This window comes from Nomascus leucogenys, chromosome 23 (genome assembly GCF_006542625.1).
Source record: "Nomascus leucogenys isolate Asia chromosome 23, Asia_NLE_v1, whole genome shotgun sequence".
NCBI classification, from domain to species: Eukaryota; Metazoa; Chordata; class Mammalia; order Primates; family Hylobatidae; genus Nomascus; species Nomascus leucogenys.
The window spans coordinates 23301402-23321133 of NC_044403.1; the positions used below are offsets into that span (position 1 = coordinate 23301402).

General features: G+C 36.2%; 1 protein-coding gene across 1 annotated transcript; it reads right to left on the bottom strand.

Annotated features, from left to right (window-relative positions):
- Window positions 1-791: 791 nt before the first annotated feature.
- CLEC9A (C-type lectin domain containing 9A) lies at window positions 792-14648 on the bottom strand. Its single transcript, XM_003265473.4, has 6 exons — window positions 14561-14648; window positions 12683-12763; window positions 5479-5625; window positions 3218-3369; window positions 1569-1690; window positions 792-924 (listed from the first exon to the last, which is right to left on the bottom strand). Exons 1-6 carry the CDS (start codon window positions 14646-14648, stop codon window positions 792-794), a joined length of 723 nt encoding a protein of 240 aa, XP_003265521.2.
- Window positions 14649-19732: the final 5084 nt, after the last annotated feature.

Genomic DNA, 19732 nt, shown 5'->3' on the forward strand with positions numbered 1-19732 from the left:
CATACAATATTTTGAAGTAAGTTCTGTTGTTATCTTACAATGAGGCAGTTGAGGCACTGAAAGATGTTATCGAAAGTGCTGGCATGTTAATCTTGAGGGACCAGACCATGAGCCCTTTGGTTTGCGAATGCCAGGCATGGTCATTGAGAGGAAAGAGGGAATTCACAGGATTCTCTGGAGAATATTCTGATCCTGGCATCCTGACTATTCCTTCTGCTTATGTCAAATTCTAGTAGTTCATCTTTCTAGAAGAAATCAAATCTTAAAAGGTACATTGTCTGCCTTTCTTCCAGTTTGGAAATTCGTATCTCTGTTCTTCTATCCTATCAGTCTAATAACATAATGCCTGAAAGCCTAGAAAATGCATAGAAAGATCTCACAGACAGTGAGTTTAAAAGGCCAAATTTATTTATTTATTTGAAAAATATTAGTCAGCTGTAACTGCATCACCTCCCGCAAAAACATAGATGTGTACCTCCTGTGAAATTTATAGTCATTCTGGGCTTTAAACAATAAAAATGATTTCCATGTGTTTGTTCTTAATTCTTCAGGGTTTTGTCCTCTGTAGCTCTAAATAAGTTTTATTCTTGCACTGTGAACAATATCAAATGAAATCTGGATGGTGTGGAAGAATATTCCCAAGTGTATTATTGAGTCCCAGGGTTGCTAATTTCATTGCCCACATTTTGGTTTACTGTTCTGTTTCTTTTTGGGGGGTGGGGGTGGGGGTGGGTTTTCCAATGGCGTGTTCCAAATAACAGTGTAATAGAACACTTTGAACACAATTTCTTTCAGGCAGTGGATCTCAACGCATACTTCTCACAGATAAAATACTTCCAAGTGCTGCAGTTAGATGAAAGAAGGGAATTGTTTTTCATGTATCCACAGACTTGGTTAGTTGACGGGGATCTCTCTACTGGCAACCTGGAAAGGCAAGTCAACATTTCTGAGGTTAGATTTGGGGGTTTCAGAAATGCTCCTGAGGGTAACTAAGGAGAGGTGTGTGGCTGCTTGTTTTGTTTAGTATTAACGTAGCACCCTCCTGTGGTGGTCTCATCCTCCTTCTTCAGTAACTGCTTCTTTCTCTCAATAAAGAATGTTAATATAATTTGAACAAAAACAGCACGTAAAGAAAAAGAAAACATAGATACCCAAAGACAGTCCCTAAATTAGAATCTCTTTGCTGACTCTTAATTTTCAAAATACTAAGGCACCTGATTCTGCTTCTCCATCTCTCCACTGCCATCTGAAAAGCTTAATGTGGAAATGAATACTTACTCTCTAAACATTGTGATACAAAAGAAACACACTTGATAATTATATTATTCATCAGACACTCAAATTGTGAGGTGAATTTTCTATAAGATAATAGCAGCAGGGCTGGGAAGGAAAAAGACTTAGAAGGCATGAAGCTACTCTTAATTTTGTTAGCTTTAATCCCAATTAGCCACCTGTAACATTATCATGCTGCTTGTCCCTTGGAGAAAATTCATGGTACAAGTTAAAATAAATTTTTGAATTCCCTCATGTTTCTAACTTTTCTTGTAGCATTTCACTCAGAGACTTACAGGCCAGGAGAAGGAGAGGAGCCATCTTGCCAAAGCCAGCGTCCGCTGTGTCCATCCTGAGACAACCCTACCCAGTAATCATAGCTTCCCTGAATCTTCCTCAAGCTGCCAGTGATAAAATCCTGTAAGAGACAAGAACTGAACTGTGAAATGAGAGAAACAAACAAACAAAACTCTAGTGAAATATAAAGTGTGACATTTTGCCTAACTAGAAATTAATGGGAACTTGAAATCTGGAAAAAGAGAGAAGGGAGTATTATAAAAAAGTGCAGATATACTTTTTACACTCTTTTCTATTGCTGTATGATCCATGTGGTGTTAAAGACTATGAAAAAAATAGACAACTGGGATTTTAAAAGTTTCAGCATATTCAGAGCCTGGCAGGTAGTATACGTCAAAAAAAAAGAAAGTGTTATACTGAATCTTCATTATCAAAAGTAAAAATATTCTTGACATCATGGACCACATAGAATGGTCTTTCTCAGTATACTTCGACGTGGAAAAATAGTTCATGAGATTCCAGGAGCACCTTAACTATGAGCACATTCGGTTAGAAGAAGCATTTCTAATTTGTGTCATCAAATTTGCACATAAAATAACTTTTTGCACATACAACTGTAATAATTTACTTCAAGTGTTCTTGGTTTACTGCATATCCTTAACAAATTATTTTCTCATGATTTTTGTTGAAATGAACTTCATCTAATTACTGAATATAGCAGGCATACATTTTTTAAAGGGCCAAAAATGTGCAATTTTGCATTCTATTTCATATATCTGTGGGTAGAATGAGTTCAAGGAAACATCTTGTTGTTCACTTGTTTTATTTTATTATTATTATTTTTTTTTGAGATGGAGTTTTGCTTTTGTTGCCCAAGCTGGAGTGCAATGGCGCAATCTTGGCTCATTGCAAACCTCCACCTCCTGGGTTCAAGCAATCCTCCTGCCTCAGCCTCCCATGTAGCTGGAATTACAGGCTCCCACCACCATGCCCGCCTAATTTTTGTATTTTTAGTGGAGGCAGGGTTTCACCACGTTGGCCAGGCTTGCCTTGAACTCAGGTGATCCACCCACCTTGGCCTCCCAAAATGCTGGGATTACAGGTGTGAGCCACCCCGCCCAGCCTATTCACTTGTTAAGACATTGGTAAACTAGATTTAAGGCTTATTAAACATTTCATTTAGCAGATACTTATTTTTCAAGACCTATTTATTTCATGGCATCACTTCAGTTTTTATACTTCTTTTTTTCTTGATAATTACAAGATTATTATAGGTTATTATATTTGCCTACAGCATTGAAAATAATATGTTAAAAACATATCTGCAACTATAATGTATGTATATCTTGAAGTGGATTATCATGCTACGAAATAGTATTCTCCTTATTCCTTCCTCTTTTTAATTAACCAAGGACATAGAACAAACATATTCTTCTCGATTTCAGATAACCATCCTGTTTTTATGTTTTCCCATTAAAAAGAAAACAAAAAATACGGATTCCAACTTTGTTTCTTTTAAACCTTTAGTTTTACAATTATACTGCTGTTATAGAATATTAAGGAGTTTTATCTTATGAGAATGAGGGGTTTCTTTTAATAAGTAAAATGATATTTTCAGAATAACATGAGACCACAAAACAGTGTTTACCATTTCTTCTTTGCTCTCTATTTGTAGCAGCGTGGAACCTTCCTTTAAATAATTCTCTTGACTGGTGTGCCAAATGCTCCAAATTTCAGAGACATAGTAACAGCTTTCTCTGTTCTGAATCCAATTGTTTGGACAAGGACTGCTGTTATAGGCTTTGAATATAAACATTTTACTTTAGTATCTTATTGTAAAATATTAACAACATATATCCCCCCAAAAAGCCTCTTGCCTCACCCACAGTGAGGCTGAATCCCATAATGTAATGGTTCACATGATGTAGCACTTACCAATTTCAGCTTTTCTGAGGCTCAATATGGTAAGATTCATGTAATAATTTCTATCTGCAATGGGCCTTTAACTTAAATATGAAATTAATTTTGGGATATATTTGACTAAATTTTTTCTCTTCTATAATAATTAATCTGATTATTCCGGTTTTATCAATCTTTCCTTTCTTTGAATTCACATCACTTGTTTGCTTATTGTTTCATGTCTGTTAGTCTTACTGCCCCAATTTAGCCAGAAATGTACTGGACCATTGGATGGATTGAATAATAAGCCTTGAATTTATGTTTAAATTCTGAGAGCTAAACAAGGAAATATTTTATAGATAATGGAGAGAACAAGTAATCCACCTTAAGGAGTGATTTGAAAACATGCAGGTGAGGAAAATTGGAGAAGAACATAAATGAACAATATGCTTAGTTTAGGACTCTGATACAACTAAGAAGTAAGCCTTAATATTTAATCAATTTTATGGAACCTGTTTTAAGATGGAAGATAGTCACAAAAGAAGGATGGTCAAATGTGTAAAAGGGGAGGCAAAGAGCAAGAATTTGACCAAGTGTTGGCCGGGCGCGGTGGCTCAAGCCTGTAATCCCAGCACTTTGGGAGGCCGAGGTGGGCGGATCACAAGGTCAGGAGATCGAGACCATCCTGGCTAACACGGTGAAACCCCGTCTCTACTAAAAATAAAAAAAAAATTAGCCGGGCGTGTTGGCGGGCGCCTGTAGTCCCAGCTACTTGGGAGGCTGAGGCAGGAGAATGGCGTGAACCCGGTAGGTGGAGCTTGCAGTGAGCCGAGATGGCGCCACTGCACTTCCAGCCTGGGGGACAGAGAAAGACTCCGTCTCAAAAAAAAAAAAAAAAAAAAGAATTTGACCAAGTGTTTCTGGCACTGGTTTATAGAAGGAAAGACACTGAAACTTCCACAACTCTGGTTTCTAGACAGTCCCTGTATTTAGGCCAAGAAATAATTCATCAGTAGCTTCCATGGGCCAGATGTTGAGTTGTTTAAAGCTCTTCACTATCTTTTGTTTGGAATGCCTGCTAACCAATATCCTGAACACTGTTAGAGTTATAGTATAAATAGTGTAGACAATGGTATTTGTGGCGTTGAAGAACACGTTGGACTTGTACGTCTCCAAAATGGATATTGTTATTCTATTCAAGGTTGATGGCTCAGAGGCGGGCCTCACTCGAGTTTGCAATGGCCTGCTGCATGTAGAAACATTGTTGGGCACACAGTGATCCTTCAAACATTTGATTAAATTTTAATCAGAAGGAACTATGGTTGATGTTTGACTTCTCTCACTGGCAATTATGTAAATGGTATCGAGTCTAGGAAAGTTAATTCTCTAAACTATATGTACAAGCATTATGAAATGCCAATTAAGTAACCATAGAATACATGACAAACTATATGACAGGTACAAATAGACTCTGCATTAGGTTTAAAATGCTTGTAAAGCATATAAAAGATTAAATTGGAGTAACTTCATAGAATTTTTAAAAAGAGCTAGGTCCTGCTTTGTAAAATAATTTTGTGGTGAATATTCTCATTTTCAAAATGAATTTTTCTGCTCAAAGCTATCTAAACTTGAATCTAAAACAGTATCTAAACTAAATATATTGGGAAATTTGGAGCTAGAGTTAAAATATCCTTACAAATTTGAATGGCTGGATAAAACTATTTTTTTTTTTGTGCCTGTGTTTTTTTAATCTGACCTACTAATTGCACACACACCTCTTTGGCATTTGACCGTACATTTCCTTTAGTTGCATTCTTCTGGATCCCTAGTGTTTCCACGTAGTATTGGATGTTATAAATAAGATTGAACTGAAGAGTGACCAAAATTATGTCACTCTTATTATAAAATCCTAACAGTTTTGCAGAGGACAAAATGTGTGTCACTGTTTCTTTTGAGGTATTGGTGTATATATTTAGATGTATACAGTGGAAACTGATTTTTATCCATTACCTGAACTTAAAGAGTTTTGCATGAAGGTTTGACAATATTTCATCTGAAGGGCATGGCTTCTCTTCCATTCTGTAAAGTTTAGCAGTGCCCTCTCTTGTTGGATAAGTTTTTCTTGCTGCTGCATCGCAATGGTGGACACCTGCAACACTTCAAGTGACAGCAATCATTCCTAATAAAATCCTGACATTTTATAGCAAAATAATCCTTCAACACAGACTAAAGACAACTATAAATTACTATTATTTTTGAGACTTGAAGTTGTATTATTTTAGGTTTTTGCTTAAAATTTACATTGTACAAGAATCAAACACTATAAAGGACGTGGAATAAAATGTCTCTTTGCTGCCATTTTTCTTTTTTCTTTTTTTTGAGAGGGAGTCTCGCTCTGTCGCCCAGGCTGGAGTGCAGTGGCGCAATCTCGGCTCACTGCAAGCTCCGCCTCCCGGGTTCACGCCATTCTCCTGCCTCAGCCTCTCCGAGTAGCTGGGACTACAGGCGCCCGCCACCACGCCCGGCTAATTTTTTTTGTATTTTTAGTAGAGACAGGGTTTCACCGTGGTCTCGATCTCCTGACCTCGTAATCCGCCCACCTCGGCCTCCCAAAGTGCTGGGATTACAAGCGTGAGCCACCGCGCCCGGCCTGCTCCCATTTTTAATTCACTTGATTTTACTACCCCCAAACAACCAGACTTACCAATTTATATTTTATTATTTGGGAGCTTTTGAATATTACACATAAGATAAAACAAAATGAAACTTTACAAATGAAGGCAAATAAATATAAAACTCGCTCTCTCCCCTTAACACAAGTGGTAACAATATATTTACATGGTTTTGCACCTTTTGTTTTATCATTAACATGCGTATTTGAACACAGTTCCGTATCAGTACATAGACATGCAAAATTTAGTTCAGTAGCACAACCAGGAAATTGACATTGATACAATCAAGATACTCGGCTCCTCCATTACCATCAGGATCTGTCCTTGCTCTTTTATAAGTACACCCACTTCCCTCTTGCCTTCACCCCTTGTTTACTCCTGGCAATCAGTAATTTGTGTTCCTTTTCTATTTTATCACATGAATGACATATAAATGGTATCTTACAGTATGTAACCTTTTGCTATTTGCTTCGTTCACTCAGAATAATCCTCTGGAGACTCATGCAGATTGTTGTTTAAATAAATAGCTCACCTATTTTGTATTGTTGAGTAGAATTCCATGATATGGATTACCACTACTAGTTTAACTGTTCACCCACTGAAGGACATCCGGGTAGTTTTCAGGTTTTAGTCATTACAAATAGAGCTACTATAAGCACTCATGTACAGGTTTTTGTGTGAACATAAATTTTCATTTCTATGAGGTATACGCTCAAGAGTGCAATTGCTATGTTTTAAGGAAGTGTGAAGTTTACATTTTTAAGAAACTGCTACACTATTTTCCAGAGTGGCTACAGCATATTACATTTCCACCAGGAATGAGTGAGTGATCCGCTTTCTCTGTAGCATGACAAGCATTTGATGTTGTCACTTATTGTTATTTTAGCCATTCTGATTATGTATGTAGTAATATCTCACTGTAGTTTTAATTTGCATTTCCTTAATGGCTAATGACATTGAACGTCTTTTCTTGTGCTTATTTGACATCTGTATATTCTCTCTGGTGAAACGTCTTTTCATGTCTTTTTGCCATTTTCTCATTGGATGGTCTAGTTTTTTACTAACTAGAGAGTTCTTTGTACATTCTAGGTTCTAATCCTTTGTCAGATATTGATTTACAACTATTTATTCCCAGTCTGTAACTTGCCTTTTATTTACTTATTTATTTTTGTAGAGATGGGGTCTCACCTTCTTGCTCAGGACAGTCTTGACCTCCTGGGCTCAAGGAATCCCAAAGTGTTGGGATTATAGGCATGAGCCACCACACCTGGCCTGTAACATTCTTTTTACCTTCTTCCTAGTGTCTTTTGCAGAGTATGTATGTTTTATTTTGATGAGGTCCATCCAGCTTACCAGTTTTTCCTTTCATTAATCATTTTTTAATGTAAGTCTAAGAATTATTTGCCTACCTTTAGATTCTGAAGATTTTGTCCTATGTTTTCTGAAAGTTTTACAGTTTTATGCTCTACATGTAAGACTGTGATCTATTTTGAGTTAACTTTTAATTTTTGTGTAAGGTTGAAGTCTTAGGCTTATTTTCTTTTTCTGTTTTTCTTTCCTGTGGATGTCTCATTTCTCCAGCACCATTTGTTGAAAAGGCTATCCTCCTTCTTGCAACTGATTTGCACTGCTGACAAAATCATTTGGGTATATTTGTATGAATCTATTTCGGGATTCTTTATTGTATTTTATATCTGTCTTTTTGTCCACTAATACACTTAGCTTTAATTCATACAGGTTTTGAAATCAGGTAAATTGATTCTACTCAGTTATATAATTGGTTTAAAATAAGTTTATGATATGTTAATCATTATTAGATTGTGGCTATTGAATAGACATATTGTACAGAGAGAATGGCATCAAGAAAAATTAATTAGTGAATTCAAAAACAAATAAAAACACCTATGCATGTCAGCCAGACCTTTAGGATTAAAAATCCTCTTTTAGAGCGAAATAGAACATCAAAAAAGGAGAACAAATGGGCAAATCTGTAAAATTATTTTCGTATTTTTAACCACAAAACGGAGGTAACCAAGATCACACGCAAAAATCATCTGACTAAGAGAGGCTGGGCGTGGTGGCTCTCGCCTGTAATCCCAGCACTTTTAGAGGCTGAGGGGGGTGGATCACTTGAGGTCAGGAGTTTGAGACCATCATGGCCAACATGGCAAAGCCTTGTCTCTACTAAGAATACAAAAATTAGCTGGGCGTGGTGGCGTGCACGCGTAATCCCAGCTACTCAGGAAGCTGAGGCAGGAGAGGCACTTGAACCCAGAAGGCAGAGGTTGCAGTGAGGTGATATCATACCCCTGCACTCTGCACTCTGGCCTGGGCAACAGAGCAAGAAAAGAAAAGAAAAAGAAAACATTTAATTACATAGCTACATATTCTGATCTGTTTTACTTATCAACATTGCTGCTGAGAAGAAAATACCAGAAATCAAAAGCCATGGACTAGAGAAAGCAGATGTTTATGCCCTGTCCATTGGTGGATAGTTAAAAAAACCCAGGCTGTCAGCTGCTTGGATCTTTTTCCCTCGTTTTAGCAAAATGATGGATCTAACCCGAGTCAAGTGTAGGACAGTGATGCTCTGATTTTATCCTATTAATAATCTGGCATGTTTAGACACTGAAAAATAATAATTTTCCTCTTAGATTCAAGATACAATTCTAAAATTTTATATTTAGATACTTTTTTAGATTAGCTATATTACAGGAGCTGTTGTTTATTAGTGTCTGAGCAGCTTATACTATATGAAACTGTAATAAAACTGGAGAAAGGGAAATGAGACTTCTCTTCAGAGTTTCACCCCAAATGGGAAGCGAAATATAGCACCTTTACTGGGGTTGAAGTTGTAATAAATTTGCAATGAGGAATAAAGACAAAACAATATAATTACCTAGGGAAAAATAGTAAAATACTTTTAACGTCCCCCAAATAAAATTATTTGTTATATGATATTATACATTATACCTAATTGATGAATTAAGAAAATGAACAGTAAAAACAAATTAAAAAGCTGATTTCTTAGAAAATATTTTGAACTAGAGTTTTTTTTAATAAAAAAATTAACGGCATAAATAATGTGGTAGAAAAATTAGAAAATGTGAAATAGTAGGAAGAAACTAAAAATTAAGTCTACTTACTTTGAAACCTACCACTCAAATAATGGCCATTAGTATTTGGTTTATATCTATTGAAACTCTTTTCTATGTATGTATATAGAAAAGTATTTTATATACAACATTTAGAAAACCATATTTTTATATAAATGTCTTTTTAGAAATCTGCTTCTTTCACGAGAAAATATTGCATAACCATATTTCCAAAACAATAACAATGGTTCTAGATTTCTTTAAATAATGGCATTGTATTCTTTTATATAAACATGGCAATTTAACCGGGTCAGATAGGTATGAACTGTCCTTTAGTAATATAATGAGCAATTTGTAATTAGCACTTTCATTATATTCATGTTATGATACTTTTAAATAAAAGGTTATAGTTTTCATTTACTACTTTTTGTCAGAAACATGGTCCTATTTAAAAAATATATATGTATATAATTTAAATATATTTTCATATTTGTCTTACAATGCAAGTTTTCATAAAGAAAATTAGATGTAACACTTTAATTTAAAATGGAACATAATCAAAATGGATATTTATTAAAAAAATAAACATGACTTTTGTAACTCAAAGCCTACTGGCTATAACATAATCTATAACCAGCTGGGACAAGTAATTAGTTATTGAACAGAATGTTTCACATGAAGAAGCTGCTTATTGCTTAACACAACAGTTTTATTATGGTAACTGGTTTTATTTTTTTAAAGCCTTAAGTGTTAAAAATGTATAAGAAGACCTAGGCAAATTATAAATTTAAAAACAACAACAATAAAAATTAATAGTCACTAGAACAAAAGCTAAAGGAAAATATACTTTACACCTGTATAGTGATATTTAAGTTTTGTAAGTATATATTTTTAGCTAGTAAGACAAAATAAAAAGAGCAAAAACTTTTATTCGTAAGAATTTTCTAGAAATTACTGGAAGTCTTAAGCACATGGTTTTCTAGCTATGTTTCTTTTATCCTCATCAAAGTAACATTTTCTTCATATAATTTGTGTTTGGGGAGTTAATATTTTTTAAATATATACTACATTCATAGGATTAAAACATTTAAAAAAATCCAAAAAGTAAACATTGAAATATCTTTTTCTCCTCATCGTCACTATTTATCTCACTCCTCTTGCCCTCACTTTTAGTATTTCTTATATAACTTTCCATTGTTTGTTTAAATTCAAGAAAATGTTCATTCTTAATCAAATTGTAACATAGCTTATACATTTAAAAAATAATTTCAGCTTTTATTTAGATTCAGGGGTTACAAGTGCAGGTTTGTTACTAAGGTACATGATGCTGATGTTTGGGGTACAATTGATCTCTTCAGCCAGGTTTTAAATGCTGCTTTTTTGCACTTTACATACAGAAGTGTTTCTTCTTTCTTTTGTTGTTCTTGCTTCAAGGTATTCTATTGTATAGATGATGTACCATTATTTATTAACATGGTCTCTTATCAATGTGGTGGGGGGTATTTGAGGCTTTTCCCCTATTGTTAAATTGCAGGTTTATCTATAGGAACAATTTCCAAAAGTGGTACTGCTGGGTCACAATTAATTAATACAGTTTAAAATAACTCACTATCTTAGGAACATGATTTATAGGTTTCATATAAAGAGATTTCGTTTACTAGACGGAGAAGACAGGTATACACTGAACAGCAAATCTTTTGACAACATGGACAATGTAGAGTGTACTTTTTTTTTTTTTTTTGAGACAGAGTCTCACTGTCACCCAGGCTGGAGTGCAGTGGTACAATCTTGGCTCACTGCAACCTCCACCTCCCTGGTTCAAGCAATTCCCCTTCCTCAGTCTCTGGAGTAGCTGGGATTACAGGTGCACACCACCACTCCTGGCTAATTTTTTTTGTATTTTTAGCAGAGATGATGTTTCACCATGTTGGCAAGACTGGTCTTGAACTCCTGACCTCAGGCAATCCGCCCGCCTCGGCCTCCCAAAGTGCTGGGATTACAGGCATGAGCCACCACGCCTGGCCTAAAGTGTACTTTTATAATCACCCTTATTATGTAGTGTATGATTTTTGTCTATATAGTAGACAAAATATTTGGCAATCGGAGACTATAGATTTATGTTTATATAAAAACCAAATTATATATCCCATTCACTTGACAACAGTGCTTCAAGGTGTTGCATCTTCAGTTAATTTTGTTTGTAATTGGAAACGATTTTATTCGTTAAGTTTTAAAATCTTATTACCCCAAATCATTATCATTTGTAAAATAACATTGAAATTCATTATATAGAATTAACATTTAAAGAGTATTTTTTGATATTTGCAACGCAAGTTAAATATGGATTCTTATATTGTAGAGTTACAATGAAGTTTGGCAAAGTGTCATTTAAAGTCCTCAATTTTTACAGAAGAAAGTGGATTATTAGATGTTAATTGACTTAACTGGTCTTTTAAATATAAATTGTTTCCACAGGTATTTAATATGTGTGCGTCTTAAAAAACAAACTCACATTTGCCTAAAATATGTATTTTTTAAGAAGACCCAAAGAGAGTAGATAGAGAAAAAGAAAGCTGCCTTGAAGTTCTAACATTTCTGTTAAGCTGTGAAACTTTATTTGAGGAGACCGACAAAGTAACAATTACTGATTAAGCTCTTGGCAATTCTTAAAACGTTCCTCTAAAAACCAACAGAAAATGAAGCTCACGACATTACCTAAGCAAGATCAAACTTCCTATACTTTGTGAATGCAAATCTGAACCTTTCCCTTCCTTATTCTCAGATTCATATTTCTTCCTCTCCAGCTGATGTCTTTTAGATAGAGATATGATTTGCAAAGGCATATAAGAAGGAAACATCTACATTTTTCTTAGTGCTAGCATGAGTGATGTTAGAGGTTCATAGTTCTTTTTCTGGAATCTGAAGCTCTGTAATTATTATATTTTATAAAAATTTCACTTGCCAAACATAAAAGTATGTCTTCTATTTGGACTAAAAAGCAATGTGATTAAATGTGGTCGAACGAAGCTCTCGGGTTTGCATTAAACATTTTAAACTGAAACTTGCCTAATATAAATAATCTTCTAAAAGTCAAATTTAATTTAAATGTATATTAGAAACAGAAAAGCAGAATGTGAAATCTTTCAAATTGCATGCTTTAGCACGTTAACATGACTCACAAATTGAATCAGAATATGTTATTATTTTCATTGTTTCTCCCAGAGACCTATAGCACATGATTTGAGTTAAAAAACATGCAATAGATCATTGACAGTTATCAGGGGCATCCAAGTGCTCAGAGAGTTCTATCAAATGATTGAAATTTGAGGCCATTATTTTATATCATTTATGTGCATTTACATATTAATTGATTTTCCATCCATTTATAAATTATGAAGTTTTATATATAATGATATACATATTTTGAAAATATCTTTTAGTACTTACACTTGACGCCCAAGAAAATGGATGCTGTTAATAATCCCATGCAGAAAGTACATGAAATCACCATCACAAGACAGCATGCTCCTAACCATGGAATAGGAAAAATGATACTGAGTTAGAGAAAGTAGATAAAAAAGACGGGGCAAGGACAGGTTGAGATTGCGTAAAAGAAGGAATTAACACTGGCATTTCTACTGAGAGTTGTTGAGGCCTGGAATGTGTAAAAGAAAAGGAAAAAGAGAACCTTTGCTCAAATGCATTGAAATACAACTCATAACTTGGAATATATGTGATATGGAAATTGCCAAATTAAGTAGATTTAATAGTATACTTCTGTTATCCTTATCTTTGATGTCACACCTTACCAACTAGTTATATGTATTCTTTTACAACAATCTTTTAGAGATTCCCCCAAGCCAAATGCTGGCTTTATGTTTTGAGATAAAAAATGCTGTCTCACATCTCCCCATCTCTTCAGTGTTACTTGAACATGATTAAATAAAAGAAAGATACACGTTTTAAATATACACTTTTAAATATACATTTTTGGAAGATGAACAAGTCTTCCAAGGTAATTTTACAACCCTGCAGAGAGGATGAAAAAAAGGAATATGTGATTTTTTGTATTCAAAACACTAATCAGAGAAAAATAGTTAAAATTTATCTTTGAACATTGTGATAGGCAGAGAAATGCCCCTGCCTGACATGCCAGTGTCATAATTCCTGGAACTTCTGAGTTACCTTATGTGGAAAAGGGACTTTGAAGATGTCATTAAGTTAAGGATTTGGGATGGGAAGATTAGCCTGAATTATCTGGATCCTTTTTAAATGAGAGGTAGGATATTGGAGGGACAGAGCATGGCATGATAATGGAGACTGAGAAACATTTAAAGAGGTTATGTTGTTGGCTTTCAAGACAGAAGAAGGGTCCATGAGCCAAGGAAAGCAATAAATCCAGCTCTAGAAACCAGAAAAGACAAGGGATCGAGTCTTCCACTCGATCCCTGCCAACACCTTGGTTTCAGCCCATTGAAATCCATTTCAACTTGTGACATCTAGAGCCCTAAGATAATAAATTTACATTCTATTAATCCCCTAAGTCTGTGTGATTGGTTACACCAGCAGACAGGAACTAATATAGATATTACATGATACAGACAGAACTAATCACTGTAGCCCACAACTCTAGGCCAATGAGATCTTGCCAGTTTTTCAACCTATGTTTTCTCTTTTTCTTTTTTTTCTTTTTTTTTTTTTGAGACGGAGTCTCGCTCTGTCACCCAGGTTGGAGTGCAGTGGTGTGATCTCGGCTCACTGCAAGCTCTGCCTCCCGGGTTCATGCCATTCTCCTGCCTCAGCCTCTCCGAGTAGCTGGGACTACAGGCGCCCGCCACCACCACGCCCAGCTAATTTTTTTGTATTTTTAGTAGAGACGGGGTTTCACCGTGGTCTCCATCTCCTGACCTCGTGATCCACCCACCTCGGCCTCCCAAAGTGCTGGGAATACAGGCGTGAGCCACCGCGCCCGGCCCTCTTTTTATTTCTTAGTATTTATCAGATAATTTGCAGAATGTTTTAATAGGAGTTCAATTAATTAAAGTTGTATTTTTTTTTCACGTATTTCCCAAATCCAGCTATTCCTTTTCTTTTCTAGAGAGGCAGAGGAAAAAATAGTTCCACGTATTTATCAAGTTCATTGCTCTTTTTATTTTTCAGCTTTACTTACTCTTTCTCCACTTCATTAGCATTTCAGGGACATTACAGTACCCTTAAGTAGATTATCTCAGATTAGAATAAACATCTTGGCCTCATGATAGAGCAGAAAAAAAACAAACAAACATGAACTCTAAAGTCTCACACAAAATAGTTAGAACTGGTTACCTGAACATTTGGAAGACAGACATTTCTGGTAAGTGTTTGGTGCTGGACTATCCCACTGAAGAGAGGTGTATATTTCTTCCTCGTGCATGTCTGAGGTGCTTTGATAGGAAAGCAGCCCACACAGGAGGCTGGAACAAATAACTCCTCTTGTGGTTTGGAGCAGATTGGTGTAAGAACTGAAATTGGTTACATTTTCACAGTAGTGGGAAAATATGTTTGTGTTTAAGGAGTAGAATAGATGCACCTTCATTCAGAAAGTGGAAGTTTATGAAGTCTAAGCCAAAACACAACTTGGTGAAAAAGGAAATGAGAGAGAACTGAATTCAGAATGGCCAATGATAGAACATTTTTTATCCGGTTTCCAAAATGTAGCAGATGTTGAAGGTGATAGCAGTGAGTTCAGAAGAAAAAGATGTAAGTGCAAAGAACACACTTGCATTTGGTATAGGAGATGAAGCATAGGGGTGACCTAGATAGTGAAGATATAAAGATAACTCACATTGGGCAAACCACAATGTAAAGGGTGGGAGATCACTGGGTAGCCTTAAACAACAAAGCTAGGAAGGGATTTCAACCTTAAAATAAATTTACATACTGTATATCTGTTAGTGTAATGCTACTTACTGTGATAAATAAACCTCAAAATATCAGTAACTTAACACAATAAAAGTTTGTATCTTACATAATGTTTTAGCTCCAGGAATCCTAGAGAGTGATAGCATTCCTCCAAATGAGACTTGGGATTCTTTCATCTTGTGAGACATTGGAGTCCTTGACTTCTATCCATTGGAAAAGAAAAGAGAAGGCGATGAGTCCACACCTGCTCTTGAAAGCTATAACCTAGAATAGCATGTCTCACATTCACATCCACCAAAGGCATGCCCACTTTTGGACATGAGGTTTGAGCTTGAAAAAGGCATTTTTTGCCTGGACAGCAAGCTCTTAATGACCACTTCACTCTAGAAGGAAAGCATGAATTATTTAGCGTTTCTGCCACATCTTGTGACTATAGCATCAGAAATTTGAGACTTTAATTATCATTCATCATTTGACCACTTGTCTTTATGGCCAAAGGTTATGTCTAAGTAACATAGTCTATGAGTCCCAATAATATGCAAAATTACACTGTTTACTTTTGTTTCAGTATCTCACTGGATTCATCAGTCTTCTCCCTAGCAATCAGGCCCCCAGAAGGAAACAAATGGCACACTCAAGGGGTAATCAAAGGGCATTTAATTAAAGGACTGTATATAAAGTTTCAGGAAGTGTTAAGGGAACCAAAAAGGGGTGTGACATATGCACTGGGAAGCTGTAAGGTCACCTGAAGAATTAAGTTGAAAATGTTTATTGGAACTGCATGACCTGCCTGACAAGGGCCCTGGACTAATATAGACAACGTGCATCCTTTGCCAAACCAACACATGGCAGGGAGAGAGCCAGTCGAATAAATACCCTACCTCTGATCATCAGTGCCTTCCATTGGCTGAATTAACTAGAAGCCAGGGGCCAAGTTTGTTTGCCCTGATAATGTGTTCATTTGAGCTCAGCCTCTCAAAGCACAGGTTGGAACTGAGAGAATCCCCAGGGGCAATTGAAGAGAATATCCAGCCAATTTTATTTATTTAATTTATTTATTCAATTATTTTTTTTTTAGACAGAGTTTCACTCTTGTTGCCCAGGCTGGAGTGCTGTGGCCCTATCTCGGCTCACTGCAACCTCTGCCTCCTGGGTTCGAGCAATTCTCCTGCCTCAGCTTCCCAAGCAGCTGGGATGACAGGCACCCGCCACCACGCCCGGCTAATTTTTGTATTTTTGGTAGAGACAGGGTTTCACTATGTTGGCCAGACTGGTCTCAAACTCCTGACCTCAGGTGATCCGCCTGCCTCGGCCTCCCAAAGTGCTGGGATTACAGGAGTGAGCCACTGTGCCTGGCCCCATTCTTCAGTATTTTATATGATGCTCATGTGACCTGAGATTCAGATCTGAAAATTAACGTAACTTAATCCCACATAGACTTAAAGCAGGATCACTTCTATCTTGAGGAGAAACAGAGGAAGAAATCAAAAGCATACCAAATGTACATTGAGACTAATGGTAGGAACACAGTAACAGAAGCTTAAGTTGTCATTAATTTCTAATTGTTCTCAAATTTTATCAGCACTAAAAATCAGGCTCAGAAAGACTCCTTTTCCCCAAATATAGAACATTCCCTGATAAATTTCATTGTATGGAGCCATTGGCTTCTCCCAATGAAGGACTAATATGTTCCTTTTATTATTTTTGATGTTTTTAATCGTACCTTTATTTATTGTTAATTATATTCCGAGTACTATTTTCAAGAACTTATACATGAATTATTTTGATCATTACCAATAGCTCAATGAAATAGGCACTATCATTGGTATAGAGTACAGGCATATCTTGTTTTATTGAGCTTTGCATTATTGCACTTTGCAGATATTGCATTTTTTAAAAAGTGAAGATTTGTGGCAACTCTTTGTCAAGCAATCCTATCGGTGCCATTTTTTCCAACAACATATGGTTACTTTATTCCTCTGTGTCACATATTGGTAATTCTCATATTTCAAAACTTTTCATTATTATTACCTGTTAACGGTGATCTTTGATATTACTGTCATAATTGATTGGGGGACCCACCATGAACTATATACCCATATAAGATGGTTAACTTAATTGATAAATATCAATAAATACTGTGTATGTTCTGACTGTTCCACCAACTGGCTGTTCCATCATCTCTGTACCTTTTCCTTGAGCCTCCTTATATTCCCCGAGACCTAACAATATTAAAAATAGTTCAATTAATAATGCTAGAAAGGCCTGTAAGAGTTGAAGGAAAGAGTTGCATGTCTCTCACTTTAAATCAAAAGTTAAAAATGATTAAGTTTAGTGAGGAAGACATGTCAACAGCAAAGATAAACCAAAAGCTAGGCTTATTATGTAAAACAGCTAGCCAAGTTGTGAATGCAAAGGAAACATTCTAGAAGGAAATTAAAAGTGCTGCTCCAGTGAACATACAAATAATAAGAAAGCAAGATAACCTTATTGCTAATATGGAGAAAGTTTAGTGGTCTAGATAGAAGATCAAGCCAATTACAACATTCTCTTAAGCCAAAGCCTAATTCAGAGCAAAGCCCTAACTCTTTTCAATTCTATGATGAGTGAGAGAGGTGAGGAAGTTGTAGAAGAAAAATTGGAAGCTAGCAGAGGTTGGTCCATGAGGTTTAAGGAAAGAACCCATCTCTAACAAAAAAATGAAAGATGAAGCAGCAAATATTGATTGAGAAACTGGAGAATGTTATCCAGAAAATAAAGCTAAGATAATTGAAGGTTGCTACATTAAACAACAGATTTTTAGTGTAGATGAAACAGCTTTGTATTGGAAAGATGACATCTAGGACTTTTACAGCTAGAGAGGAAAAGTCAATGGCAGGCTTGAAAGCTTCAAAGGACAAGCTGACTCTATTGTTAGGGGCTAATGCAGCTGGTGACTTTAAATTAAAGCCAATAGTCATTTATCATTTCAAAAGCCCTAGAGACCTTAAGAATTATCCTAAATATACCCTGCCTATTCTCTATAAATAAAACAACAAAGTCTGGATGACAGCACATTTGTTTATAGCATTGTTTACTGAGCATTTTAAGCTCACTGTTGAGAACTACTGCTCAGAAAAAAAGCCTTTTTTTCCTCAAAATATTACTGCTCATTGACAATGCCTCTATTCACTCTAGAGCTCCGATGAAGATGTACCAGGATATTAACGTTTTCCCTCCTGCTAACACAGCCTCCGTTTCTGCAACCAATGGATCAAGGAGTAATTTTGACTTTCAAGTCTTATTCTTTAAGAAATAAATTTCATAAGGCTATCACTGCCACGGAAAGTGATTCTTCGGATATATCAGAGCAAAGTACATTGAAAACCACCTGGAAAGCGTTTCCTGTTCTAGATGTCATTGAGAAGATTTGTGATTCATGCAAGGAGTCAAAGCATCAGCATTAACAGGCGCTTGGAAGAAGTTGACTCCAACCCTCATGGATAACTTTTAGGGGTTCAAGACTTCAGTGGTGGAAGTAACTGCAGATGTGCTAGAAATAGCAAGAGAATTAGAACTGGAAGTGGGGCCTGAAGATGTGGCTGAATTGACGCAATCTCACGAGGAAGCTTGAACAGATGAGGAGCTGCTTCTTATGGATGAGCAAATAAAATGGTTTCTTGAGACAAATATTACTCCTGGTGAACATGCTGTGAACATTGCTGAAATAATAACAAAGGATTTCAAATACTGCATAAAAACGAGACTCCGTCTCAAAAAAAAAAAAACCCTAAGGAGGTAGGTGGATGGATTTTAATATACAGATGGAGATTGATCATAGATAATATTATGGGATCTTTGGGATGTCGATTTTCTGTTCAGAAACCTTTGTGGCTGTGGCGTCTTTGCCCGAGTTCTTGTCCTGCATCTATGGTTGCTAGATTGTATGTTAATATTATACGTAGCTCTGTAAGAAACTGCCACACTGTCTTCCAAAGTGGCTATGCCTTTTTAACTCTCACCAGCGGTGAATGAATGCTCCTGTTGCTCCACATCCTTGCCAGCACTGGATGTTGTGAGTATTTTGGATTTTAGTCATTCAAATAGTATACAGTGGTTTCTCATTGTTGTTTTAATTTGCAATTCCCTCCTAAGGTATGACATTGAGCATCTGCAACACTGAACTTCTTAGCTCTCCAAACAAGGCTCAGCCTTGTCTGCATTTCTTTCCCTACCCTCACTTCCCCTTCTACTTGGAATGTTATTTGTAGCATTTGTGTCCTGTAACCCTGCCAATCCTTCCCAGCCCTCAGAGCCTTCACTGACAGCATCAGGCAGCTCACTCGTTCCTGCTGCCATAGTAATTTGTGCATAACTTTTCTTGAGGTTTATCACATCCTGTTATTATATGCTGTTTCTTCTACTGACATTGGTTGCTACTCCCATTTCTCAACCTCCTGGCTGTCAGGCCTCTGAGCCCAAGCCAAGCCATTGCACCCCCTGTGACTTGCACGTATACATCCAGATGGCCTGAAGTAACTGAAGATCCACAAAAGAAGTAAAAATAGCCTTAACTGATGACATTCCACCATTGTGATTTGGCCTTCCAAAGTGCTG